The 27980-nt window shown below is 46.8% G+C and overlaps 1 protein-coding gene and 1 long non-coding RNA gene across 3 annotated transcripts in view; one reads left to right on the top strand and one right to left on the bottom strand.

The window, feature by feature from the left end:
* The window catches only part of SLC7A1 (solute carrier family 7 member 1), a 48982-nt gene extending 34453 nt beyond the window's left edge, over positions 1 to 14529 (bottom strand). Inside the window, exon 1 of one of the 2 annotated variants that reach the window (XM_075139832.1) lies at positions 14414 to 14529. Coding sequence is in view for 1 of the 2 variants with exons in the window: in XM_075139831.1 (XP_074995932.1) it covers positions 13705 to 13720 (16 nt within the window). In the remaining variant the exon portion in view is untranslated. Of the gene's footprint in view, positions 1 to 13704; positions 13983 to 14413 lie in introns of those variants that run through there. The other variant, XM_075139831.1, reaches the window with a different exon arrangement.
* Positions 14530 to 14707: 178 nt separating this feature from the next.
* On the top strand, positions 14708 to 18284 carry LOC142077850 (uncharacterized). Its single transcript, XR_012672028.1, has 5 exons — positions 14708 to 14803; positions 14989 to 15105; positions 15850 to 16000; positions 16522 to 16608; positions 18095 to 18284. It is a non-coding gene; the product is annotated as an uncharacterized LOC142077850 (long non-coding RNA).
* Positions 18285 to 27980: the final 9696 nt, after the last annotated feature.

Below are 27980 nucleotides of genomic sequence, written 5' to 3'. Positions count from 1 at the left end.
GCAGAAATGTAGATTATTTATGGATACTAAATGTTATATTCTTTGCCAATTCTGTCATTAAAAATCAGCATCAGACACCAGCACGGCACTCGCGACTCGAAAGAAGGAAGCCATCCAGTTAAATATAAACTACATACTAAACAGAGATAACGGTGCGCGCGTGCGCACACACACACACGTTCAACGTATACAAAACACAATCTTAATCACCTGCTTAAAGACATACTGCCCGAAAGAAGGGGAACATATTACTTTCCCCTGTTGAAGGCAGCTGCTTTAATGGCACGAGGGAGGCGTTGCTGGGGGACCAGTCCACTGCTGTGGACGGCTGGGGATGGTGCCGGTTTCTGTTCCTCAAGCTCCCAAGCCTTAAGGACATTTCCAGGGCAGCATCTCCCACTCTTCTCCAGGTATCTCACAGCCCTGGAGAATTTCTTCCATCGGAAAAGGAGCGGAGAGGTGCTCTCTCTAATCCCTATGCCACCCACTTACCAGCAATCAGTTACTGAAAGGAGAACACCAAGTCCCGCTGGATATGAAGAAGGTGCTGGTGCTCCAGTATTGCCTCGGGAAAACGGCAGGGTGCTGCAGCTTACCCGCCTGCTTTCCAAACTGTCACAGCTACCGGCTGTGCCAAGGTCAGAAATTCCTCTCCCATCCCAGGACAACTTCTGAGATGGCAAAGACCATCCTTTTCCCCAAGTCCAGACAAGAAGTCTCAACTCCCCCAAAATTTCCAAGCAGGCAAATTCAATGTTTTGTCTCAATACCTGCAGAAAAATTGATCTGGGTTATTTGTGATGATACGTGAAACCCGTTTTGAAATGAGTAGTGATTTTGGACCAAAATAAAGGAGGGAGGTTCCTGCTCTCAAAGTCCCAAGGGGAATGCTTCAACCCCCCAGAATTCAAGCTTCAAATTCTCCAAAATGCAAGTTCAGTGACGCCCATTCTTCTCCACAAAGCTTCAGCTGCAATTAACATCAAAGACGGCACACGGTAAGCCATTCAACAAGTAAAAGGTTGGATAGACATTAATTCCCCTCCTTGGCTACTGCAGAAACACACAATGTATTAGGCTTAATTGGCAGTGGGGAATTTGACATTATGATCACTTTCCAACTGTGGACACTATGAAAGGCTGGGATAGGATACAAGATGAGAGCCTCCACTACCCAAGCATTGCAAGAACAGGTTAGAGAAACACCTCTTGGATATAGTGCATCCTGCCTCAGAGCAGACTCGGGTGCAGCCAGATAACATGTTTGTTTTGGTAGGGTTAAATTGTGAAACCAGCTATGTTCCTCTTCCTAGGCTACCGTGTATTGCCCCTGTAGCTGTACCAGAAGAACCACCCAGGAAATCGTTCTGAAAATTCCACCACTGAAACAAACCCAATGCTGTGCCTACACTACATGGCAAGCCACTGCAGCCAAGGCAGAGGAGAGGCATGGGACACTTTCCAGGCTGGATTCCCACCTGAGGAGAACCCTGTCCCGAAAGGCACCTTCGGTGCTCTCAGCAATTTTAGCCCATACCTCGCACTTCAGCTGGTAAGGATCCTCTGGCAGCTCAAAACAGCTGGAGGAGGAGGAGGCGGCGGCGGCAGAGGAGGGCAGCACAGCAGCTGCCATCCACAGCTCCTCAGGGATCAAAACGTTAAGATGTCTTCCTGCCTAGCCAATAAAGGGCGTCACACCTCCCTCATTACATGAATCACTATTTTCTGATGAAAGAACATCTAATTGAAAAGTCTCCCACCAGCTCTAGTACAGTCTCCTCAAACAGTTCCTCAGCATGGCTTCAAATTACACTTTGCAAGAAAATTGCTTGATTTAACTCCCTCAATTTGTCATAAAACCCAAGGGGATCTCCACTGATAATTAGACTTGCCAAATGAAAGCCTGAGACAGATTGCCAGGGATCTACTTGAAGTGACACATCGCCCATAATCTGCCAGGGATTCAGCCTTGGTATCGAGCAGAAAAAAAAAAGTGTGCTTTGGGAAACAGTATTAAATAAGTTAGCTTTGCCTTAAACTTAGATAAAATGAAGACAAAGCTTTGCTTAGCCGAAACGCCTGGCCGTGCCATTCAGCATGCTCCAGTCGTGGCCCTTGGACAACAGTCCTTGGAAGAAGGTGGGAAATGTCCCTTAGCAGATAAGAAAGCAAGTTAGGCAGAGAGAGAAGTTGGTTTGTTATTAAAACAGTAGTAGAGAAACAAACAAATAAAAAATTATGAGCCCCAACCTTCATGCAGAAGAACCACCACCACCCTGCACAGATGTGGGACACATCCAATCAGACAGACAGATGGAAGGAAGACGATGACTTCCCCAAACACTGTCATTTCACCAGGAGGAAGGGCACAGCCGAGTGGGGATTTTGAGGTGTGGACAAGGGGCAGATCAAAGTGGGTATAAATCAGTTGATTCTGCTATGCCCCTGATCGGCAGGGAGCAGGTGGAGGCCAGCAGGTATCTCGTGGTGAGTGGTGGCAGCTCCAGCTGGAGGCAGCGCCAGATGGTGGAAGCAGACCCCGGTCAGCCCTGCCCAGCAGCCCGTGGGCATCCTGCCTGCAGTGGCAAGGGCTGCCTGGGCAACGTGCTGGACCACAGACCAGGATTTGGCCATCCTTGTGGACCAGCATGTCTGCGGGTCAGATGTTTCTCACACAAGCATATTCCCAGCACCAAGTGTGTGGCTTATCACCATGCTGCTGTCCCAATTAAAAACTTCCCCCATTACCATAACGAGTACTGACTCAAAGCAAAGGAACCTTCTCCTTTACCGGGAGAGCAGGGGCGGTGTTTCTGTGTGAGAGGTGGAGATGTTTGAAGAGCTTTTTTAGAGGAAATGCTCTGTAACAAATTTCAGGTTGGATGGGACTTTGAGCAACCTGATCTAGTGAAAGATGTCCCTGCCCATGGCAGGGGGGTTGGACTACGATCTTTAAAGATCGCTTCCAACCCAAACCATCCTATTCTACGACCCTATGAAATTTCAAATTATGCTCCATCACTCCTTAAGGCTTATGCAACCTAAAGAAAGTAATAAGAATATGTTTTCATGAATCCAGGAGTTTTTCCACTGATTTGGAGGCCATTCTCAAGGACCTGCCCCATGCAGACCTCCGAGTCAACCTGCCAGCCCTGCACCATGATGTGGCTGTTGGATAGCGACTTGACATAGCAGAAGAATTAAGAAAAACTTCCCTTTTTTGAAGAAACCAAATTTAATTTTTCATTAAGCAAGCCAGCTGCATTCAAAAATATATTACAACCTTCTGAGGGCAGTTAGATTGACTACAGACCTAATATTAAAGCTTTCTGCAAATATGATTTACGCCATACCAAAGAGAAGCCTACTGTGAAAGGAGCTAAAATGTTTGCTTTTAGACCCAGTATTCCTGCATTCCAGCCATAATTCAAGGGCTGGAGAGGGATCAGCTCCTTCCAAGCCCCACGTGTTCATCTTTGCAGGCACAAACAAGCACTTCACACCCCCCTCGGCTGGTGTGTGCAGCCACGTATGCTCCTGCAGCCGAGAGGATGCTGCGTGTCTGCAGTTTTGGGGTGGCTCTTGACATCTGCCTAGGAGACAAGTAATTCCCACTGGAGAGCTCTTCAGGAAGACCTTCCCCTGCGAGACGGTGCCCTGACACACACTGGATTAAAAGCAATGACTGAATGCTACCGTCCGATCAAACTAGTATTGCCCTTTCACCAGACATACCCCACTGACCAGGGTCACTCAGTGCCGAAGGAGCCAACAGCGCATGACCCGGGAGGGGCCGCCGATGCCCCGGCTGCCTGGGAACAGCACTAGGAGCGGAGCACCTCGCGGGAGGAAGCCTTAACTGAGGCAGTCCGGGCAGCCCAAACCAAGGCAGAGCGGGACACTGAGTGCTGATGGTGTGGCCGCACTTCCAGTGTAATTGGCACACGGCAATGTCCCAACTCCTTGACGGTTAATGACCCATCCCCTGCCAGTCCATGACACATGCCTCACCAGGGACTGTTGTTTTGGGATGGGAATTGGGCTGGGCAAAGCCCAGTTGCCAGCACCACAGGATGTGTCCACGTCAGTGTAGTCTAGACAGACACCCACAGCAAGACGGGAGCCAAGGACAGTGCAAAGAGGTGGAGCAGAGGAGGTAAAGTATGGGGCTGTGTGAAGGAGAAAGAGAGGGGAGGTGATAAAAGCCACCTGCCACCCCACATTTGAGGCAGGGGTAACCCCCCTCTGGGAGTGCAGCCAGCACACCCAGAGATGAGGGACACCACGCTCACCTCCTGGCCTCTGAGGAAGCACCGCCCGTGGCAGGGCGGTGGACACACACTTCTCGCCTGAGATCAAACCATCCTGGCCATGACCGCCCATCCCGGCTCTCCCAGTCCCACCAGCGCTGCTACCTGTGCTGCCTTCAGGCTTGCAACGAGCTGCTCGCATTTCATCATCTTCCCACCTTCCTCCCCTTCCCAGGCAGCTGCCCTCCACAATATTCCTGGCCATCACGAGCGGAGAGGGCGGCTAAAAACAGACTAGTATTTAGGAATAGCAGCAATGCAGAGTTTGGTCTTTTTTGCAAACACTACAAGTGGTTTCCATGGCAGCTTCGCCCACGCACTCGCCCGCTTGCTATTAAAACTGCACGCTGCACAAGTCGCCCACTTTCGTTTCAATGTTTGACCCAATCCTGCCCGGCTCTGCAGCCGTTCAGTCCCGTACACTGCCTGAGACAGTAAAATCCTCTATTCAACAGCACAGGAGCACCCAATTAATTTAAAAAAAAAAAAAAAAAAAAAGGCATATGAAATGGGATTATAGGTCTGACTGTGGGGAAAAAAAATTCAGTCTCAGAAGTGTTTTGCAAATAATCCCACAAGCCATCAGTGTACAGACTTTGCAGCTCCTAAGCACTGATGGATTTACAACAAAATGCATCTGAAATGCCTTTAGGCATTTAAGCCTAAAAGAAGCACAGAGCACGGTAAATGGTACAAGCGTGATGTTTGACTGGTCTGACGATGGGGTAACCAACCACTGCTGTTTTCACACAGAGATGTCAGTGCCCAGCTTTGATATATTCTACTTATAAATCTTATCAGAAAGAAGTTACAACACTGAAGCGGAATTACATTTCACAGTGAGGTAGGTGTGTTTGCTTTGGGTAAATGTTCTTTTTTTAACCACAGGCTCACCATTCAGTTCTCCCCTGCTCCCTGACAGGAGAGCTTCTGTCTAAGGGGAGTTTTGCCTCCATCTAACCCAAACGTTCAAGGCTGCATGGCTGCTGATGGGGAAGGGCTGGGGAAAAGAGATGTCCAAGCACAGCCAGTTTCATATTTATCTCAGACCCTTTCTTAAGGTACGACAAAAGGCTTCCTACTCCTGCCTGGGACCAAATCAAGATGTGAAGTTTTTTTCCTCCCAAAAAAGCAAAGATGACACCCACCAGATGAACCGGCAGCCAGACCACAGGCTGCACGTTTCAGGTCCCACTGCTGACGATGCCACCTGACGATGGAAGGACCCTGCACCCCCTCAATGCAGGGGCTCCACACTGGCCAGCCCAAAGACAGATTTGGGCAGAAAGCTCACAACCATCACTAAGGGACACAGAGAAAGGCACGGCCCTCACGTGAAGCTGGGGGAGAGGCGAGAGCTGGGACAATGCAGAGGTACCAGCAGGCAAGAAATGCAAAAGGTTGGTAGATTTGGCCACAGCCCAGCCACGAAGCCACTGCAAAATAGTGTGGACTCAGCCTCCTATTTTGCACAAGGAGAGGCATTACCTTGTAGCCAGCCTCACAGTTTATTTTGCTGTCTGTGCAGCAGAAAGCCAGCTCTCACAACCTACAAGACTCCATGAAGGGAGCTTGTTCTGGCTCCCTCGGAAGCGCAAGTCAACTTACAGAAGAGATTAACCCCCATGAGCAAAGAAAAGAGTTGCTGTATACTTGTTATTCAACCCCATCAGCCTAGTAGTTGTCCAGTTTGTAGGCTAAAATCTTACTCAGATTTCTGATTTTATTGGAATTGCCACCTGCACCTCCCTGCCCCTCATGCAGAAGCCTGTCTGCCCCAAAACCTGCACCTGGAACCCAGTGACAGAGATAAGTGAAGCCATCCAGCACATAGTCCTGTCAAGGGAAGTTACATGGCTATCCTTAAAAATAATTGTGTCCCTATCAGCAAACGTATACTGTTTGGAGTAAGTATGCACTTTTTATTGGGAGAAAAATTACTAATATCATCCAGTCTGCTAATACTTTTTAAAAACCTTATTATATTTTTCCATATCATCATTCTGGCATCAAAGGAAATCACTCTTAATTATATTTACAGGGCTGGAGGGATACGCAGAGGCCTAAATATGACAGTCTCTGAGAGGTATTGCATTATACATTTCAACATACTTCTCTGAGCATGTACAGTGCCATCTCCCCGCTATGTCACTTACCTAGAACAAGAAACTTTGAAGTATAATAAGCTCTGTGCTGCTAGGCTCTTTAAGTGACAGCAGGAAGGAAACAAACTACTGGCTGTAAATATTCTGCTTAGCTCCACTGTACAGGGACTTGGAATAAAAAAAATATTGGTGGTTTTAAAGCAAAATAACTGCAACAAATGATAATTAGCATTTTCCCCCAAGGGTCTGAACAGGAGCATGGAAAGCAAAGAGCTGCTGTTGTGCTTTTGATGGTGCCCTGCACCGTACTGTTCTGCTCTCCAGGTATTTCCTTTGAAGGAAAAAGCAGGTTCAAAAGTACTCTAACATCTGTGATGGTTTATCTGGAGCAGCCAAAGCACAACAGGGTGGCTTCATCACTTATACAAGTCTCCCTGGGGGACATACTTGTATTTCTTCACATGCCAACCAGGTTATGAGGGGTAGGATTCCTCTTGACTAGCTTTAGCCAACTCCAAAGCAGACATTTGGGCTTAGGGTATCATCTCATCCCCCTCTGTAACCAACAGGCAGAGACAGGCAACTCCAGGTACAAATTTATTCCTTCAGAGGAGAGATGGGAGGAACAACCCTCCAGAGATGCCTGCCTTCCCCAGCTACTGCAGGGCTCTAACAGACACCTATGAAAAGAATTCACCCTGTTTTGTGAACTTTTTGGAAAGAAAAAAACAAATAGCGTAGCATGCAGCAGCATCCTTTGCTTGGGAATTATCTCACAGGAGTCAAAGAGCTGTCAGGCAGTATGCAACCCTGAGTGGAGTTTAATCAGCAACCTAAGGATGAAAGACTATATTCCACAGACTGCTCCTCAAGACAGAAAATGGACTGAACCTAGAGCCAGCAAAAGCAAAAACACCTTGATGAATTTTGAACTGTCTTTCTGTGGACTGTTAGTAGAAAGATGTAAAAGTCTCTGAATGGTCTTCGAGGCTTTAGCAACTCAGAAGTCCACTTCCCTCACAAGAACAATGACTCCTCCTTACACTTACGTTCCTCAAAAATAACAGTGTTTTCTGGACAAAGCTTTGGATTTCAGGACTGCCCAAGCACTGATCCTAGCGCCTTCAGAGAAAGGCATAAACATTTTGCTTCTGCTCTTCTCCAGTTGCTCAACTGTTATGCTTTTAACTCCAGTGCTTGTGTTGGTACCTTTCCTGAACTGAAAGGATGCTAGAGGCCAAATTCCCATTCTAATCTCACAGAAGTTCTCATTTCCAAAATCCCAACAAACGCCTACTGTTTTTCTCCTCCAAGATGTCGCACCTCCACCCTAATCCATCATTCAGCTGCTAACTTCTGGGTGTCACCCTTTCTTCTCACTCAGGGTGCCAGAACATTTTGCTCCTTTCTTCCAGCAGATTGCACAGCCAGAAAGGTCCTGCCTAATGCACCTGTGGTCAGCATGGGCAGATATACAATGGTACTGCACCTTTGCACTTCAAAATTGTATCAGCCAAGTTCAGTTAGGGATTGGTAGAGACTTTTAAACACCTGTTTTGATCACTTCCTTTCTATATAGCATCCACATGCCTTTATTCAGCGGGTTGCTAAAGCAGTGGTGGACAAGTTAGTCAGGGCCTCAATTACATGACATTTTTTTCTACAGTGACAATTAGATTATACATCCAGTGTCACTATCTCTTAATAGCTATATGATTCCTATTGCAAATAACTTGCAAGAAAACTTCTGTTGCTGCTCTAGGGAAAGCAAAAAAGAGGAGGGGTTGATTTTGCTGTATTTTTCTCAACAGCCTGCTCTCAGGTTTCAGAAGCTGTAAGCACACAAACCAGCCCGATGCAGAAACTGTCACTGCAAAGTGAGACAAAGAATAAAATCTTCACAACACGTATGTTAGAGGTCACCCTGTTTTGTGAACTTTTTGGAAGGAAAAAAAACAGATAGTGTAGCATGCAGCAGCATCCTTTGCTTGGGAATTATCTCACATGGGTCAAAGATCTGTCAGGCAGTATGCAACCCCAAGTGGAGTTTAATCAGCAACCTAAGGATGAAAGACTATATTCTGGTTACCTGCATCAACTAATCCCCTCTGGAGTATTTTCTAAAGATACATCACATTATTTACCTTGCTAGCTGAAACCGCTTTATAAGAGAGTCACTTCAACAAAATAACCTAGTTCTAGAAACTCAACAACACAGTTTTTCCAACTAGTTTATTTAATAATCTTTCACCCGACAAAGGCAAGCTCTTCTTCAGCTTAAGGAAACAGTTCATTTATCAAATCACAGTAATTTCTTGCAGTCAGTTTGCCCCTGCCACATAAACATCTGAATAAACTTGCCATCAGCATTCCCAAATGAAACTACTACTAGCTTTACCAGTGGTCTGATTTTGTTATGCTTTATAGCTTGTACTTCCCCCCCCCGCCCTTTTCCTTATTTTGCAGAAATGGTTTTGCTTACTGACTCCAGATTTCACTGGAGGGCCTTCTGTTCCCCTGCTACCCACAGAGTTATACCACTTCTCAACCCCACTGCAGAGGCAGTGTGGGGAAGCAGATCCTTTGGAAGCAAGTTCTCCCAAGCCCTGATTTCAGCATGCTTTACTGATAAAAATAAAAAGTGATTTTGCATGGTATTTATTTTATAGCAATGGAAAGTGGCACTAAACCACACCCCACAAATACCTCACAGGCAAAGCAAACTCACCTTTGCTTTACTCAAAACACTGAAGTGACATGGTCCACTGCAGACACGCAGAGCAGCACCGTATCAGTGTAGACACTGGTTTTCTTACAGCTCCAAGTGCACTGGCTGCAGAGGTAAATATCCCCAAATGCTTGGGACCACCTCTGCCTTCTCCTTCCCAGACGTCATCACCCTCTCCGCCCTGTGCACTGAGCTATCTGTGTGGCATCCCGGATCACTTCGCTCAAACACTGCTAACTCGAGTTAGCAAATATTTTCTAGAGACACACGATACCATTTACCTTGCTAGCTCAAACTTCAAAGACGTAACCTAGCAGCTAACTCAAGTTAGCAAAGACCAACCTCTGAAGCAGCCTGTGCTACCCAGCCTCATTTGAGCTGAAACAAGTCAGAGGAGAGTTCTCTGAAGCCTACCAGCCAGAAAACTGGAGCAGCAATTACCTCTGCTGCTGGGATGCCAGTGAGCAGCCGCCAGCGGCAAACTTCTTTGTAGGCACAACTGCAGCCAGAGGTGATGTGCATCTACCCCACAACTCAGATCTTCTCACCTATATTAAAATACCTGGCAATGCAAGACAATCAGGCTCACACACAGCCAGGAATAATATGGGTCACGGCACACACCGCTATTTATTTTGGGAACGCCTTCTCATTTGACAGAACGGGTTCCAGGAATAAATAAATGATCTGGTACAGGAGATTTTAACCATCTGCCTGAATCAATACCAGGGACAAACCCTAGTTAAATAAAACACTCATTGTTAAACTTTTTTTTAGAACTCCAGAGTGGCTTATAATAAACTTTCAGAAGTGGATGACTGTCAAATAGCCACTAATTTTCAAGAAAAGCATAGCTCACTCAGTAAATAAGGACAGTAATTAATTGCAAGTCCTCAAAAACAGGATACTAAGTAAAATCCTCATTCTTGTAATTTAAAAATTAAATGGGTGAGTAAGTCCTACAAGGAAAGACACAAACAAATGACAAGGATGCAGAAAATAATGAGGCAAGAGTGAATTGCGAAATCTGTACAGCTCAGAAAAGACAGCTGGGATATTTGTCTGGAAGTCTGGTGAAAGAGAATTCAAGAGTTATTCCTCATCTCAGAAAAAGGCAGGAAAAAGAGGTGTAAGAAAATATGAAGTTAAATACTATCATTAAGTAGACAGTAATAAATTTAGTATTTTAGTAAATATAGCAATCATGTGGATTTCTCAGAAAAGGGGTCAAGACATGACATGGAAGGCACCGAGGAACAGGTTAGATTAATGAGGGATCCCGCTCACCAAAGAAGCTAGTAGCACATTTTTTGCTACAGCAGTTACTGCAACTCCTGACAAACAAAAACTGCACCTCTGTGAAATGAAGTTTTCTGAACTGTTTTTCACTCGAGTAAAAAAACACCAGAAACTCAAAAATGTACCCGGAACCAAAAATCTCACAGTATTTTACTTTGGAAACTCCGAAACAAGGTACTTCTGTACCAGATACCATGCACGAGATTTATCACCCACCACCTCAGTGGTCTCCAGCAGAGTCAGGGACCCTGGCAAGGGCAGCAGCTGCTGACCCGCCATCGAGGGAAGGCAGCTCCAGCCAGCGCTGCCAGGGCGAGCAGCGTCCCGAGGTTTCTACAAACCGCAGCAGGAAGGTAGGAGCCCCAGCTCCTGATCCCTGACACCCCCAAACTGCCCACGAACCACAGGCAGTTGTCAAGAATGCTTCAACTGGTGGGCCTATCATGGGGCAGGTGATAGCCCCCATGTTGTTTGACCAACGGATTCAGCTATGCCTTTTTCTTTCCTCCCCCCGCCCCCCGCCCCGTAGGTTTAATTAGCCAGTGACATTGCCACAACGGCACTAAGGAGGGAGTGCTCAAATACCAGAACAAACCCACCCGTAGTGCAAACAGCCACGACTCTTCCCAAAGTCACTGAGGAATCAGAGAACCTCACAAGTTCATTGAGATAAACACTTAGACATTTATAGTGCAGACTTTTACATCCGAGCTAATCCCCCAATGCCTCCTTTTATAGTCAGTGGAAAGCAGCTTTCAGGTCACAACTCATCTGGGCTGAGATGAATCACACCCCAAGAACGTCCAGCCCTCCCCTGGCTGACCGTAACGGCAGCCGGGGCTGACTACCTTGGACGTAGATAACTACATTTGGCCAGATGAATGCTACCTTCAACACCATTCAGCACATGACAGATTTGCAAGGATTTTGGCCCTAGGATAACAAAGGATGAGGATATAGCAGTAATGGAAAAAACCCTAGGATACCGCCAAACACACTGACGTAGATAGAGAAGAACCACCCTGGGTTACTAACTCTGGGTCAGTATTGACTGCAGTTGACCCCAACCAACTCTGCCGAGAACTGCTGAACTAGTTCTCCACACCGCCCAGTCTCCCAGTTCTGCTGGTCAATGCCACTAGTTCCTACACATACCTGGTTAAGTCAGTGGGACTTATTAGCTCATCCTTCAGGAGAGGCAAAGGGGCTCTGCCACATCCCCATCTGCCCTTTGGCACCACGGTGGCTCAGCCAACAAACTTCGCCAGGATCAAGCCAGCATCCACCAGGCACATCTGCAGCCAAAGTGAATCACCCCTGTTTCTCCTGCCCCACACTGCATGTGGTTGAGCTTTTGGCATCACAGATACAGGCCAAGAGAAGAGAATTAAAGTCACCACTTTGTTTTCTCTTCTCTGAAAGCTGGGATACAACTGGAAGTGACATTTCTGAAAGGCCACTGAAGTTTCATTAACCTGTCGTGGTGGATCAAGGTCGAGGAACTTGATAGATCAAGGGTGAACAAAACGTAGTAGAGGGAGTAATTGCAACAAGATTCCTGCCCTCCTTCACCCGAACCGTATTTCTCCCTGTCTTCTTTCCCATCTGAGACTAAACAATGACCACCACACCTTTTTGCCCTCCCTCTTGCACAGACCAGACCATCAACTGCACTCAACGCCAGCTAGATTGGCACACATCAACCCTCACTCATGTTGTCACACAATCCAAAGCAGAGACACAGAGCTCAGGCACACCACCACACAGGGATGAACCCTACCTGAAATCTGGCAGTAGACTGCACAGGAAAAAGGAGAAAGAAAAACAAAAACAACAAAAAAAGAGGGAGTGACAAAGGTTTCAACAAAAACACAACTCACAGCTGGTTACTCCAATTACTGGTTAGATTAAAGAAAGAGTTACGGGTTCCTTCTTTTGTCTAAGCTAATTCCTTCTGTACAGCAAATCCGCCTCTCTCCACGTGGAGTCAAGAGCATATTGCGTATGTGCAATGACAAGTCTCACCCACACTCACAACTGAATGGCTGGAATTAGAAGCCTAGCTGGCCTCAGGTTTCAGTTACAGCCAACCCAAAACAAGGAGTGCCTTCTGAACACATCTCCTCACTGATAAGCACAAGCCTTCGAGCAGCAAGGCTCAAAACTTTACACATCCCAGCAAACCAGCATAAATTGGGGACTAAACACCCAGTCGTTCTGCCGCTCAAGAAATGGGTTTATTTTGAAGCCAATTTGACTATCTAAAGCATACATGCTGTGGAGCACAGTCAAGGTCTGTCCCCTTCAGATCACCCAAAATACAAGATACTCAAAATACTTGAAACTAAAATAACTTTTGAGGGCTATGGCAATCAACGAGCTTGCTGCTTCTTTGTGCCAGGGTCAGCATTCTGCCTCTTCTCTCCAAGTGTTCATTGTATTTGCCTCTGACTTGAAGACAGACAAGTGTCTGAGTAACTAGCTTCAAGAGGCAGAGCTGTCCCACTGCAGAGGGTCCCGCACGGCACCTACACGTGTGACCATGTCTTCCCCACTTGCCCCCACGGCTTAGCGGAGCCCACAGAAGTGGGCAGAGGGAGGCAGGGTGTCCACTGGTTCGCCTTATGTTGGACGTCACCATGAGGTTGTTGCTCAAGCGCCAAGTTAACGGTTGTAAGTGACCACACGTGCCACACGCAGGTGGCAAAACCACTCAGCTAAGAGACAGTTAACTCGAAGCTGCAGCACCGTGATCACCTCAGCTCTCCTGCCTGGATCTGCAGCCTGTGAACTCTTTAGAGCTGCAACTGCCTTTTTGTCCCAAGTCTGCACCTATGACAATGACGACGACAACACCCTGCTCCAAAACTAAAGCTTCTAGCAGCCAACAACACAACTAACTAGCATTTCTGTACGTAGTCCCAATCTTTCTGTCCAGCCTCAGCTACATATAAAATCCCTCTTGAGGTTTTTTAGCATTTTCCCGCCCCTGCCCTGTCTGACGCAAACATTCACACATACATATGCAAAAAAAAAGAAATCCATCTGTTAGTCAGGCCAGCTGCCTGTAAAATGCTGACAAACAAAATGGAAACAAGTCCCTGTCCTCATCACAGGAACAGGTTCAGGAACAGCAGACAGCAGCAACTTGCAGGGTATGGGGCTGACTCAAGCGCTGGCAACGATACCCGCATTTACGGTAAATTCTCCGTCTCTTTTGCAGATGAAAGAGAAAGCAAAGCACAGCACAGCAGTTCCTCACCAGCAATCTTGGACATGGAAAGACCGTCAGGGAAACGGCCCAGGGTTTCTCCTTGACACCTGGGCCTTCACCCCCCGGCAATGCATGCGCTCTGTGGCGCTGCTCGTGTTGCGAAGCAAAGATAAGCAAGAAAACGGGTTAGCTGGGAAACATGCATGCACTTCTGTGAGCTTCGCAACTCTGCCCTGGCTTGCTGCTTGCTCTGGAAGAGGCAGAGCGTGGCGGGAGGCAGCAATGCCCACCTCCGCGGCGCAGGGGCACACGCTGCGCGAGCCGATGCTGATGGCAGGTCCCATCCCCGCACCAAGCAAAGGCCCTTCCCGCCGGGCGGGCGGCCCCAGCATTTTGGGGGATCCCTCCCTCAGCAGAGAGCTGGGACACGGCCCCACCAGCGCGGGGAGGAAGAGAGGCAGGGGAAGGCGAGGGATGGCTCCCAGCAATGCTCCGGGAGGGACCTGCCGGGGAGCGCGGGTACAAGGAAGCCACGGAGAGAAAATGGAGGGGCGGCTGTTTTGGCGGGAGGGGAGACGGTCCGGGCCCGGGAGCCCTCCGCGCCGCCCCGGTTGCATCATGCAAAATGGACGCCCCACGCGGGGCCGCCGCCGCCGCCGCCACCGCCACCATCACCGCTGCTGCCGCCGCCACCACCCGCCCAGCCCGCTCCGCTCCGCTCCGCCCGCCGCAGGGCAGCCCCGCGCCCCGCACTCACCCGCGCCCCGCCGAGGGGCAGCCCGGCGCCGGCGGGCTCAGGCGGGAGGCGAGGCGGCGCCGCGGGCCACGGCAGCCCCGCGCTCCCCGCCGCCGCTTTACACCTCCGGCGCGGGCGGCCCAGCCCCGCCTCCGCCGCCCCAATGAATGGGGAGGCGGGCGGCGGGCGAGGCCGCCGCGCCGGGGCCCTTCCGGCGGCCGGGCGCGGCCCCGCGGGCCGGGCCGGGCCGGGCCGGGCAGGGCTGGGCAGGCTGTCGGTAAGGCCGGGCTGCGGGGCGGCGGGCGGCGGCCCGGGGAAGGGCGGGGGAAGCCGGGCCACGGAAGGCCGGCAGCCCCGGGCGGAAAGCGCATCAGCAGACGGAGCGTGGGAGGAGAGCTCGGGAACATCCAGGTTTAAGCACGTAACCGTGGTGGCTTGGTGGCGTGGTTGGGCATGGCCACGCGTGGCCAAGGGACAGGGAGGGGGTCACCTCCGCGGAGCAAGAAGGGACTTGTTCCTCAAAGGCAGGTTACAGGCGAACAGTTCATGCCATTAGTTCAGCTTGGACTGAAAACTTGCTTATGTTTTCCCCCCAGACTCTATGGGAATGAGAACTGAGGGTCTGGGTTGCCCTGAACCATCCAGTTGTACTGCCCGCCATGCGCTGACAGCTGATGAACAACTGCCCAACGTGGCTGACCAAGTGGTGCCAGGTGAAATGGACGCAGTAGATAAAGGTGTACACTGGTGGACTTGGATTAGGCTTTTGACATTGCCTCCTATGAAGCACCATGTCCCCAACCAAGGAAATACGCTGTTTATGAAATTGCAATGGCTGCCCCCAAAACTGGGGCAAACAGCCAAAAAGAGCTGTGGATGTTGGAAGGGGAGCAACATGGGATCTGTGCCGAGCTTGGTTAAATCCCGTTTCCATTACCATTCATAAGGTCCATGGTGAGACCACTATGGGAAAAGTTTCAAGTGTGCTGCAGGATGGGACAGCATATGAACACAGACCTTGAAGAAACTGTCCACAATAAAGTGGAATTCTAGAAAGGAGGAGAGTCATAGTTTAGGAAAGAAAACCAAATAAGCAGTGGGGAACAGCTGGCTGAGCAGCCACTTAGAAAAAGGTCTGGAGATTATAGTGGATCCCAAAAGTCGTGTGAGACTACTGTGTGATACTAATGGTACTAATGCAAAAAAAAAAAAACCCACCACCCAAAAACCAAAACAACTGTATCTTTCTTGTAGAGCATCTTAATGGAAATGTATGTAGGATGTAGAAAGTAATTATGAAGCTGTAATCAGTAGCACTGAAACCTCAGCTGGAGTACTGTGCTTATTTTGACATTTAACTGTACAGAAATACACCTACTTGAGGGAATCCTGAAAAAAAGGCTTATAAGAAACACATTCATTAATGAAAAGCTGAAGGAATTGTTTTTCTTTTCCAGAACAAAGGCAGAACGGTAGAAAGGTCCTTCAATGAATAAGCAGGCAAAGGCGTAAACAATAAAGAAATTGTTTAATATCAGTTACGACTGCACCATGCTCATTAACAATTACCCACTGGAAAGGCTGGGGAAGGCTGAAGCACATCTTGGGGTAAGCATTCAGAGAAAGCCTTCACTGCAGTATTTCATAGAATCATAGAATCATAGAATCATACAGGTTGGAAAAGACCTCTAAGATCATCGTGTCCAACTGTCAACCCAACACACCATGTCCACTAAACCATGTCCCTAAACCATGTTTCTTCAACAACCTAACCATGTTTCTTCAACAGCTGTTCCACGTGAGACAAACAGCTATACCTGCCATGTTGCAATGCACTTCCGCCTGTCGCTACCATAGAGCCCTGGTTCATCTCCTGTGCATATAAAGGTGTGGTTGCATAAATAAGGGGAGCAGTGGTCCGAGATTATGGCTCCTAAAACTGTTCAGCAAAAAGAAAACCTAATTTTATGCCAAGCTGAGGTACCCAAGAATACCAGGTACAAATAACAGGCCAAAACCCAACCAAACCGTTGTTCTGGGTTTTCTCTTCTTTTTGCTAGAATTAAAAAATTCTGTATTTAAAAATAATTTGTTGCACCTTAATCATTCATTGCTTTTTTATTAAGCAGCTGGTCAGCCCATCCTAGTTCATTTTAATCTGTGGATTACTCCCTGTGTTCTCTGTTATCCTGGACCTTCCTGCTGTGATCATCCAGGTGAGTAAAGGACAGGCTGCAGACCTGGCACAGACTGATCCTGTCTCACGGTCAGGTTGTATGTAGGTGTCCTGGCTACTTACAGAGGAAGTCCTGTCTGCTGATGGGGTTGCAAAGGTAACAGCTGAACAAAACTGAGGAGGATCTGAAGCTGTGTGCTCAGAGCTTGGTGGTGGGAGGTTGCAGTCTTCATGGTGCGCTCTCTTGGGTTACGTGAACTTTGTGCAGTACAAAAGGAATGGACTGGAAGGAGAGGAGGAAGGGAAAGATTATTCATTCTGCAGTTCAGGTTCCTTGGAGAAGATTTGGCAACATCAAGAGCAGAGCAAGTGGAATTGTCCACATCCAAGCTATTCCCCCGAGCAGACTTCATACACAAACAAGGAAGAGCCTTAAACAGGTCACCCTGGGTGTCTCTAGTTTACTCCCCAACACTAGAGTGAGCCTGCAGCACTGAACTTAGATGCTGATATCTGTATTACAGACATCCATAATTAATTAAAATGAGTCCCATTCCAGAGCTCCTTTCTAGAGTTCACTCCTGGAGCTCAGCCTTTTTCTGGCATTGCCTCTAAGGCTGAGATTTTTGACAGAAGGCCACCATGAAATAAAACAACCTACATGAATGAAGTACCACTACTGATTGCTCCAGTACTAAGTCCTGCTATTGTTTAATTGAGAGGTGATTATAATCGCCTTCAGTATTTCGGTTGTGTACAACTTAGGTTCATCCAGGCTATGCTGGGGAGCAGATTAAAAACCCTGAGGGACATCTGGATGCAGTGGCAGTCATAGATATGAGATCCATCTCCCCTAATCTTAGGCATCTACGGTACAGATATCTCCACATGAGCACATCGTAATAGCCTGTCCTATAATCAGTGCACAAAAGCAGGCATTTGTGGAGCACAACTCATAAATCTTAAGAACGGCTGCCTGGACTAGACCAATAGTCCATCTAGACCAATGTGCAGTTCCTGAGAACAGTCCAAGCATATCTGTAGGGAAACTATGATAAAGCAAACACATGAAGACACTTCCTTAGAACACTCTCTGGAGCTCCAGCAATTTGCAACCGAGACAGAAATGGTATCTTTGTATGTAGTAGCCATTGATGTCCTTCATTTTCCATTAAATTCTCCTGATTCCGTATAAAATTTTAGCATTTACAACATCCCATGACATGAAATTCCACTGCTTTACTACAGGTAGCTTCAAATACTACATAATTTTGTGTCTTTTGAATCTGCTACTTGCTAGCTTTCTTCTTCTAGAACTGGAAAAGATGTGAACAATTGATTCCTATTTCCATCTCTGTGTTTTGCAGGCTTTTGTATGTTTTTATCAAATATATATTTAACAAGATCTTCCTTTCTAGTCTGGGAAGTCCCAGCCAACTTAGTCATCCTTTCCATGGAAGCCATTTCATGCTTTTGATCATCCTCAGTGCCCTCCCTGAACCTTTTCTCATCTCATTTTGAGGAAGATGCCTAAAGTGCACCAGATGATAATCTAGAAAGACCTGGTGACATCCCAACCACCTACTGGGAACGGTCCCTGGCCCATACCATCCTCCAAACTATGCCTATGCATTGTTCAAGATAGTGCTAGTTGCCCCAGGCCAAAACTGTGCAAGGGACCACACAAGCAGTGTGACATTGACACCACCTACACTTGTAAGTTAAACAAAGGTAAGGAATATTCATGGAACTTAATCGTCCTCCTGCTAATTTTTTTAAAAGGCCTATGGCACAGTTTTGATCCATGCCAGCTAATATTGTCCCAGATAGTCCTTAGACAGAAGAGATGTTAGCACAAACCTGGGGCCATTCCCTGTTTGCATACAACCACCCTGTTTTGGAGGGTAAGAGGATTTAATAGCGTGGACATTAACCATTCTGTTCCATAACCATTTTCTGTCTTGGGCAAGCTAAATGGTCTAAAGTAGAGCAGTCAATACAGCTGCTCGTGGAACAGTGCTTAGGGACATGCCCTGGTCCTTTTTAACTAAAGAGCACAGATGTGGCCTAGGTGTGTGAAATGAAGTGTAAGATGAAGATTTTCTTGTCTGCCACAAAAGCACAGTAGAAAAGGCAGTGGGGTGGGCAAACCTACCGTGACTAAGCAGTTGGACATTCCCTGCAGAATTTATGTGCACCAGATGATATTTCACATTTATGCAAATGTGAAGGTGTAAGAGAGACTGTGTACCAGGGAAAATGGAGAGACTGCAGAGGTGGATGGGGTTTTCAAAAGCTTTGGCTTCACAAAGGCCAGGCACCACCTCAGTCTGGGCTCTCTCAGCGTGACGTGGGTGGGAAACCCCCATGGCTATGGCAACAGCTGAATACCTTCTCCTCCATGACCACACACAAACCAGCCAACTGCATGGAGCCAGAGCAAGGAGCTAGGCCCTGCTCTCCAGCAGAAGGCACCGCAACCTGCAAAGTGGCGTACGGTGTGTGCCTCAGAGCTAAAACATCAGAGCAAGAGGGGAGGGTTGGAAGCTGCACTCATTTCCCATGCTCAGGGGCTGAAACACAGCTCTCCTGCTTTTCAAGAGCAGTGTGCCAGAAGAAAGCTCCTTTTTCCAAATTAGAGCCAAGTGTGCCAGAAGAAAGCATTGGAACAAAGAGACACTGCCTTTCAAAGAGCCAAAATGCTGGTGGTATCTTTACTCTGGGTGAGGTGGTCCCTTGCAATTCCCACAGAATTTGTATCTTACTGGGAGCTGGCAGATGCTCTTTCATAAATGCCTCTCTTGATACGCTCTGGCAGCAGTCCTGCTTAGGTGCCGCTCAGTTGGCATAAGCTGAGTATTTGCAGAAGCCTCTGTCCTGAAGGCTCCACAATGTTGGTTGCAGAGAAGCTACATTGCAGCCCACCAAGATGGTCCATGGGCTGGAGGGTGGAATTCCATCCTTGGACCTCCCAGTCCCATTTGGGGACGTATGTTGTGTTTGAGGAAAGTGATGCTCAATCTAGACATTTTAGTTACCTTATGTTTGTAATTAACAGCAGGTTCACTGATGTATCCTAGTCACAGGTAAGAAGAGTCTCTAAAGCAGTTTTAAAATACACCTTATTGCAACATACAGAATAAATCAAATGAACCCTGATCATCTGTCTATCTGTCTCTTTTCCTCCCCTTGCTTGGTTCTGGGAGTTACTTCTCCTTTCCAAGTTATTCAGCCTTACCGCTGGCAACTAAAATTATTGAAGGATAATTATGAACAGGTATTTCCATTTCAGTGGGAGACCTTCTTTCCTGCTTTGGCCAGAGTGATACTTTCATCCTTTCTGATTTATTCCATTTCTTTTTTCTCTGTTTGTGCACTGATGAATTCAGTACTAGTTCAGGGACCCAGGAATCAAAGGAGATGCATCAGACAAAGCTGAGCTTGGCCAAGAAGTCACCTTTGAATCACACAGTGGATTTTAAAGTCCTCTTGGCCAAATTTTATTCCTGCAATGCTGAAACCAAGGAGAGATGTCACTGCCAAGAATGGAATTGCTCCAGACTTACGACAGTGAAATGGAAGGAGAATGTGCTCCATGCGTCTTCATAATTTTATTACAGATCTAAAGAGACGCCTTGGAATGTGCTCGGCCAAAGCTGTGGGAGGTGGTGGTGTAACACAAGCGTTTTTGTGCTCATGTACAGACGATTTTTATCGGAAGCCACCACCCTCAATCCCACCCTTTTCTCTGTAATCTTTTCTTAAAATAACTGGAGCTAACATCCTGTTACCGTTTTGGGTTAGTCCCATTCTTAACAAAGTTGTTCTTTCACCTGCTAATAAGCTTGGGCTAGTTTTCTCATTCATCTTCTCCCTCTTTTTTTTTCTTTTTCCCATTAGGATTTAATGGGTGTAGCGGACTTCCTTCAGAATCTTGTGTTTATTTGGGCGGAAGCAGGCCATGATTTTATTGGAAATTATTGTATAATTCACGTGGTTTGTGCTTTCTGAAAGCACCAGAGATGAGAAAGACACTTGTACTTTCTGCTCTTGAAAGATCATTTTTTCTGGCAAAGTCATTCAGCATTTTCCAAGCTGTGAAATGATATCACTCACAGGCAAAGCACAAGAAGGGCTACATCCAGGCATGCCAGAGGATACTGAGAAATGCTAAGACAATTTTCTAGGGAAAACCACAGTGTCTGTGACATATGTTGTCCTTTTTTGGCTTTGTACATTTATTAAAAAGTTGAGGAATAGGCTGGATTCAAATGGACTCTCCATGTGTTGAGGAACAGGTGGTTTGGTTTTCATTTTCAGGGAATTTTGGTGGGTTTTTTAGTGAAATTTGAATTGCATATTTAAAACCAGTAAAAAAAAATCCTCAGAAATAAAGTATTCAAGACCTACAAACCATGCAGCTATATAGTCTTACCATAGTTGACCACAGTCTTACTGTTGACATCCTGTAAATCGTGTTACACTTAGCAGATTCATCACATCTCATACGCATAGCAAGAAACTCCAGCTGATCAGCTCCTGGACCCCGTTCTTCTGTAGCTGAGCCTGTACGTAGTTCACTCATTGGCAGGACAGGACTAAACATTTTCGCCCCTGCACCAAGTACAGCTGATTCCTGACAAGCCGTGCCCCGTGGGAGAAGGAGCCTCACCCCAGAAGGACCCTCATCACAGTCTGTTGCAGGACTCGCCTTGTCACACTCTTCTGCTGTGTGCTGGAGACAAAGACACCTGAGAAGGGCCATTTGACCTCTCCTGGGAACATGTCAGAGTCTTGATTTATGGGTAAGTGGATAAAACATTCTTTTTACCACCTGAAGAGACACCCCTGACTCTGCTGAACTCAATGTAAAGTACCCATTGAATGGTTTTTAACCTGAATTTCCACCTCAAATTATATGCTGGAATTTGTCCATTCTACTTGGCCAGGCCTTTGTCCTGCTCCTTGTTATTGGAAACCATCTTGCTTCAGGGTTCGAGAAGAATTAAATCCTGTAATATCTTTTCCTAAGCAAACAAGAACAAATATAATTGCTATGATTTATTTAAAGTTAGGATTCAAGGGGAGCCAAAAGCTGTCCGGTTTAGGGTTTTTTTTCCCTTGCAAAGAATAGTAGGGCCAGGCAAGAAGCATCCAAGCATCCTAAAGTTCAACTTCAGAGATAAAGCATTTCTCCAGTGAGGGTCAGCCCTAAAATTCAAAATATTGGTTCAGGTCACCCTCACATAGATCTATGGATCTTCAGCATCTCAAAAAAATGCATTAGTGAATGAATCACAGGAGACAGATTATAAATATTTTTTTGTTTCCGTATATCTCAAGACCCAGATACATTTAAGCCCAGAATTATGCATAGGAAGAATTTTAGGTTGGCCAAAACTGTGTTTTAGGATGAACTAAATTACTGAAACCACAGAAAGTCCTTCCAGTTCCAGTTTGCCTCCTCATCTACAGTGGTACCCTGAAAAATTTCAACTGAATTTGGAGAAGAAACAGTTTAATTCCCTTGCTCTCAGCTCACAGGATACATCCAAGTCCTGCAGATTCTTTTTTGTCCACATTTTAGTGAGCGGTTTTCTCCCTCTCTCTCCACAGGTAAAACTCTCAGCTGGGAAACTGGAAGCTTTGTGGTTTATAGTATGCACCAGTGTTTATTGTGTGCGTGGTTTACAGTACGCACCACTGTTTACTTTGTGTGTGTGTGAAGTTGTTGACTGGGTGTTCTTTGCATTCCTGGACCAAATGACACTGGTGATTGAAGAATATTTTTCTTGTAACTGGGAGGGACTGAAGCCAGTGACACGTAATTTCTTACACTTTTAGTTTCCTATCTTGTTCCTTGATTGTTGTAACACCCTTTTCTTGTACCTTGACAAATTCTGGCATGCCCTGCTCACACCCAACCAAAATGCTGCAAAAATATACCCCGTCCTAGCCTGGTGTCTTGACCTCATGATTCTGTCTTTGCAGCCCTTCACTACCTCTCTCTGTAACTTGTACCAAACAGCATCTGCTGCTCTGTACTGCACAAGGCTTTGCAGGTCTTCATATCCCCTTTAGTATTTACAGATTGATTTCCGCCTCCAATCCACCATGATGCCACACAACTGTGGCTAAGTCTCTTGGTGCTACAGCAATAAAAATAACAAGCGCTGTTCCAGCTAGTAAGTCCCTTTCTTCATAGGATGCAGGCATATCAGTAGAACTGAAGGATCCCAGTCAAATCAATAGAACTGTCATCAGAAACTCCAAGCTGTTCACTTTCCGATATCTCCCAATTTTGATCTGAGCAAGTTTTATCAACTCAATCTCTTTTTTTTTTGTGCTAAATCCATTAAAAGAAATACCAAATTAAAACTGATCCCAAGATGGACCCTGAAGGAACTCCATTAGTAACTTTCCTCCAGGGTAGTCCTCTTTTGACACAGTCAACATCACCTCCCTTCTCATTAGTTCCTTACCACCTCTCACCTTCCTTAGTTCATGTACTAACCCTTTCTTCAGTTCAGCCAGTTTCCAAGATAGCACTGTATCACTTACTTTACTGCAGTCCAACTAATTAGATATGCTGCATTTCTCTTGTCTAGAAAGTTATTTGCTTTAATCAACTAGACCAAATGGTCTCCTTTTGCAAACTCGCTTGCCTTTGTGTTCCATTTTTCATTTAAATCCGTACCTCTGTACACCTTTACTTCAAGGTACACCTTTACTTCAAAATGTGTCTTAATATCTTGTGTACTACTAAAATCAGAGTCCCATGGCTGCTACTCATCCAGTCATGTGGTACCACCCCTAATCTAAAAAAATTTGTAACAAAAATCTTTACTTCCAGATTTTCAATTACATGCTCGCATCTTTTCACAGTTCTGGGATGGAGATGATCTGCTTTTCAGCTAGCGTACATTAAAATCTGTGTTTCTTTTCTAACAGTTTCATCATCAATTGTGCACATACCTGCTCCCAATAGCAATGCTGATATGCCTTTGTCAGTCTCGTTGCTGGAACTGCTGTCCAGTTAGGACAAAATCTAGAGAAGGATTTGGCATCCTAACATGCAACCTCAGTTGAGTAAAGGCTTCTGCATTCAGAGCAGTGGTCCTAATCCTCTTTCAAACTTACAGAGGCTGATTAACTCAGATGCCATCTGATCAAATGACCCCCACCTTCCCGCTAGCACTGAAGACCCACTAACACCAGGAGCACTCGGAGAACTAACGCTAAGTGTGGGTGCTGAGTTCAGATGGTGCTGGCAGGGCTTTTTAAAGCAGCAACTGAACCCCAAGAATCCCTCTGCCAATCTGACTGCCCTTGTCACAGAGAAAGTGCCATATTGCCTTTCTCTTGCTCTCCTTTTTCACACATGAATCTTGCACTCCTCTGAACCTAGGGGCTCTGCTTAAATGAGTAGATATAAGGTGCCATGCATCCTGCTGTCTAGAGAACTCTCCCAGCAAGTCAGGCAAGAGCACATTAAGAGAAGGGTCTAAGATTAGGTTATATACAAGATACCTCAAATATACTCTGCAGTGGAACAGGTTGCCCAGAGAGGTGATAGGAGTCCCATCCCTGGAAACATTCAAGGTCAGGTTCTCGGGGCTCTGAGCAACCTGATCGAGTTGAAGATGTGCCTGCTCACTGCAGGGGGGTTGGACTAGGTGACCTTTAAAGGTCCCTTCCAACCCAAACTATCCTACGATTCTATGATTCTATCTCGGTAACATCTCAGTCAGTTAGATCATCCCAATCTCGGAGGCTAGACTTATGTTACTAAATAAGATGGGTTGTGTCCTGTTCTCTGTCCTTGAGGACAAGCTGCACAGCACAGATTGCATCCACACAGCAAAACCCTCTTCTTCTCCAAAACAAGTCCAAAGCAAGGTGGCCACCTCCAAACTGCTCACTGGGAAGAGCACTCCCATGCTGTCCCATGAACTGTGCCCAGGCATTGCCTGGGAAAGGACTGTCTTGCACAGACTGTCCCTGTAGCAGGAACTATTAAACAGCATGGGCAATCACGGACTGGTACTCCATTCTGGACCCTCACCACGTTTTATTTATTAACATAGGTGTAGCCAGAGAGGCTGAAGCTTTGTTACAGACCTAGAACCAGATAAGACAGAGTTTTGGACAGGTACCTTCAGCATTCACTCATGAGCAGCTCAGATACCACACCGGTTGTTGTAGATTTTAGTCCTGGGAATGTAACTTTCTCTCATTTACTATACAAAGGAATAAGACATCTTCCTCAGCATTGTGAATTTTGTTCCCAGAGCCAAATTAACTTCCTGGCATTGCAGCCCTGCATACCCTCTTGGGTCTGGCCCTTGATCTAAGTGTGATCCAAATACTGTGTTTGATCTCAGCCTCCTACTCTGTACACAGCAGCCCTACTTCCTCCTTTTTAAATTTTGTTTCTATTTATACAGTTACCAAACCTTTATCTTCACAGATCTTTGCAAGGTCTAACTCAGCTTGACTTTTGGCACTTGGTGCTGAATTCCTACGTTTTCTGACCTTCAAAACATAGCTGCCTAGACCAACTGACCTCTTTATCCGTTCCCATAGACTGTTTACACCTAACGTCCTTCCTTGGGCAGTCATTCATCCAGGTAACTCTGGAGAACTTCCTCACTTGTTTTTCCCTTGTTTAGCATGCAAATTCCAGAAAGGTTTTCTACCTCTGATGTAAACTCTCATACTCCTTCATATGCAACCCCTGAGCTTGCCAAACCAGTTAACTCCATTCACTGCTTTTCTTAAATTTCTTGAAATTTTCCCTGTGAAAAAAACCAAAACCCAGAAAGATGTTTTTTTATCCTTTTTCCCATTCCATTTAAATGCTATCAACACTCTGATCCAAAATTATTTACTGTAACTAGTTCTTCTATAATGTGTTCACTACTAAAACTACATCCAAAATACATCCCCTTTTCCTTATGGGGATAAGCAAATGTAATATTACATCCCTTTATTCTTGAGTTTGCAGCTGGAACATTAAACTCTTGTATATTGACAATTCACAGCAATATTTATGCTTGATATTAAAGAGACATTAAAGGTCTAGGGTATTATAAAAGAGGCCTCTAACACCATCTCATTTTTCTCCTTCACCATCCTTTCCCAGAGGATTTTGACTCAAATCATTCTGTTTTCTTCCTGATTTGTCTCAGTTTTCTTTATTATCTGTCACTGTGTCATCATTCAGTAATGATCAAGAAGACAAATCCAATGTAGGGGATCATCAGGAAAGGAGGAGAGAACAGTACAGAAAGCATTGCTATGTCTCTGGTTTGCTCACATCTTGAGAACTGTGCCCACATCTCCAAAAGCAGATACCAGAACCTGAAAGGTTCAGAGAAGAGCAGGATGAACATTAAAGATATGGAATGATTTACGTTTAAGGAGTGGCTGGGTAGGCTTGAATTGTTCAGCTTCAGAAAGAGATGACTGACTTCAGAAGATATGTTAACAGAACTGTGAAATGGTGAGTGGGAAAGGTGGATCCCGTGAGGCAACAGAGAGGGTGTTCACTTCTCTTCCAGAACAGGAACCAGGAGCTGTCAAATGACACTAAAACAGTTTCAAAATTAAGAAGGAGCAGCCCTTCTCACAGTGCCTGTGGGTCTGTGGAGCCCTTCAGCAAACGGTGCTCAAGATGCAAAACAGGGACACGGCACAAGTGCTTGCAGAGGGATCAGAGATACAGATAAACTATGTCGGGCTTGGGAAATCCCCTGAAGAGATGGAAATTGGGAGAGTACTCCCAGGGTAGTACAGCGAATGTTTATATTTATACTTGTACTGCTCTTACTTTTCACTACGCACCTCCTCATAGCCGCTGCTGGAAGCAGGGTACTTTGGAAGACAAATCCTCAGTCTGAGCCACCACAGATGTTTTTATGTGGCATATTCTTCCATACTCAGATCTCATTTCTGTGGTCCCATCATCTTGCTCATATACATCCCTGCACCCTGTGCTGCTGCTTCTCTTTCTTTCCAGCTCAATCCTTGCAGTAATACAGAGATGTTATTATTTCTGTCTTCCTACCTGAATTAGATACAGTCGCTTCTTGAACAGGACCACACGTCTGACTTTGATGGTAGGGCTCCACATGCATCCTCTGTAGGGAAGGAACCAGTGGCCGTGCTCAATTTCCACATCTCTCCTGATAACCCAGGCAGCCCGTGATCAGCCAAATTCGTACTGTCGCTCTGCGACTGGTCTATACGATGGTTTCCGGGTATGTGACCAAGGTCTGTGAAAAAAGGCCAGGAAAACCACAGCGCAAGCGAGAAGACTGTGACTGTGACCACTGGTGCTGTGCTAAGTACGATGCAAATTATTAGAAAGCCATGAATTCGATCCCGACTGGACCATGTCGCGATCAAGGGCGTGTTTCCACCTTGAACCCCCAGGAATCTGTGAGGCAGGAACCGGCACCAGCTGCCCGCAGGCCCCGGCCTGGCCGCAGCCCTCCCGCCCCAGCACCAGGCCGCCTCCCGCCGGCAGAGCCCGCGGCGCCAGCTCCCGGGCACAGGCGCCGTCCTGCGGCGCCCCCGTGCGGCCCGCCGGGGCCTTGCCGCCTGCGCCCGGCGAGGCTGGGCCCGCGGCGGGGCCTTGGCTCCGCGGCCTCCTTCCTTCCCCGCGGCGGGGCGGGCCGGCCAGCCGTGCCGATCAGGAACGGGGGGGAGGTGGCTCCAGCCCCCACCCTGAGCCCGGGAAGGGGGGCTGCTCCGCGGGGCTCAGGCCTAGTGGCTAGCAGTGGGTGTTGCTGGGGCTTCACCTGCTCCTCAGACAACCCCTTGAGCCAGACCCCGGGCCTCCCCCTCCTGAGATCCCCAGGGGTTATGGAGGGCTCCTGTAACAGGAGTCACTGCTGTCTTCAAGGAGGACAGCCCCTTTGTTCCCTGGCTTGACCTTCCGCCCCAAAATCTTCCTCTCCCCAAGGAGGAACCAACCCACAAGGACATTTGGGGACCTAAATACCATGATTTCGGTGGGATGTTGGTACCTAAATACCTCCGTAGATCTTAATTTCTTTCCATATTCTCCAGCCAAGGTGGAATTTCCCTTTGGGCTGATGGGGAAACTCCTCAACAAAACCCCTACAAACTCCCCCTTATTGACATGAAAATAAAGCAAAGATAAAACCCTGTAACTGTTGAGCACTTGCATTCTTTAGAAGTGGTGGTTGTATTTCTCAACAAGAAATTATGTCACACCCATGACGCAATGCAGTAAACATGTAAGGGGAAAACCATTCCCACCCAAAGCCTGTACTCTGAGACTAGGTGTTTTGGTTGGCTTAAACAAGATGCAAACAGTTTGAAAGGTGCTGGTGGGGCTAATGCAGTCTCCCAAGTCTTGGCCAGGTCAAATGCTGAGCAGGG

Source organism: Calonectris borealis, chromosome 1 (assembly GCF_964195595.1).
Source record: "Calonectris borealis chromosome 1, bCalBor7.hap1.2, whole genome shotgun sequence".
Taxonomy (NCBI): Eukaryota; Metazoa; Chordata; class Aves; order Procellariiformes; family Procellariidae; genus Calonectris; species Calonectris borealis.
This window is presented reverse-complemented; position numbering and strand designations above follow the sequence as displayed.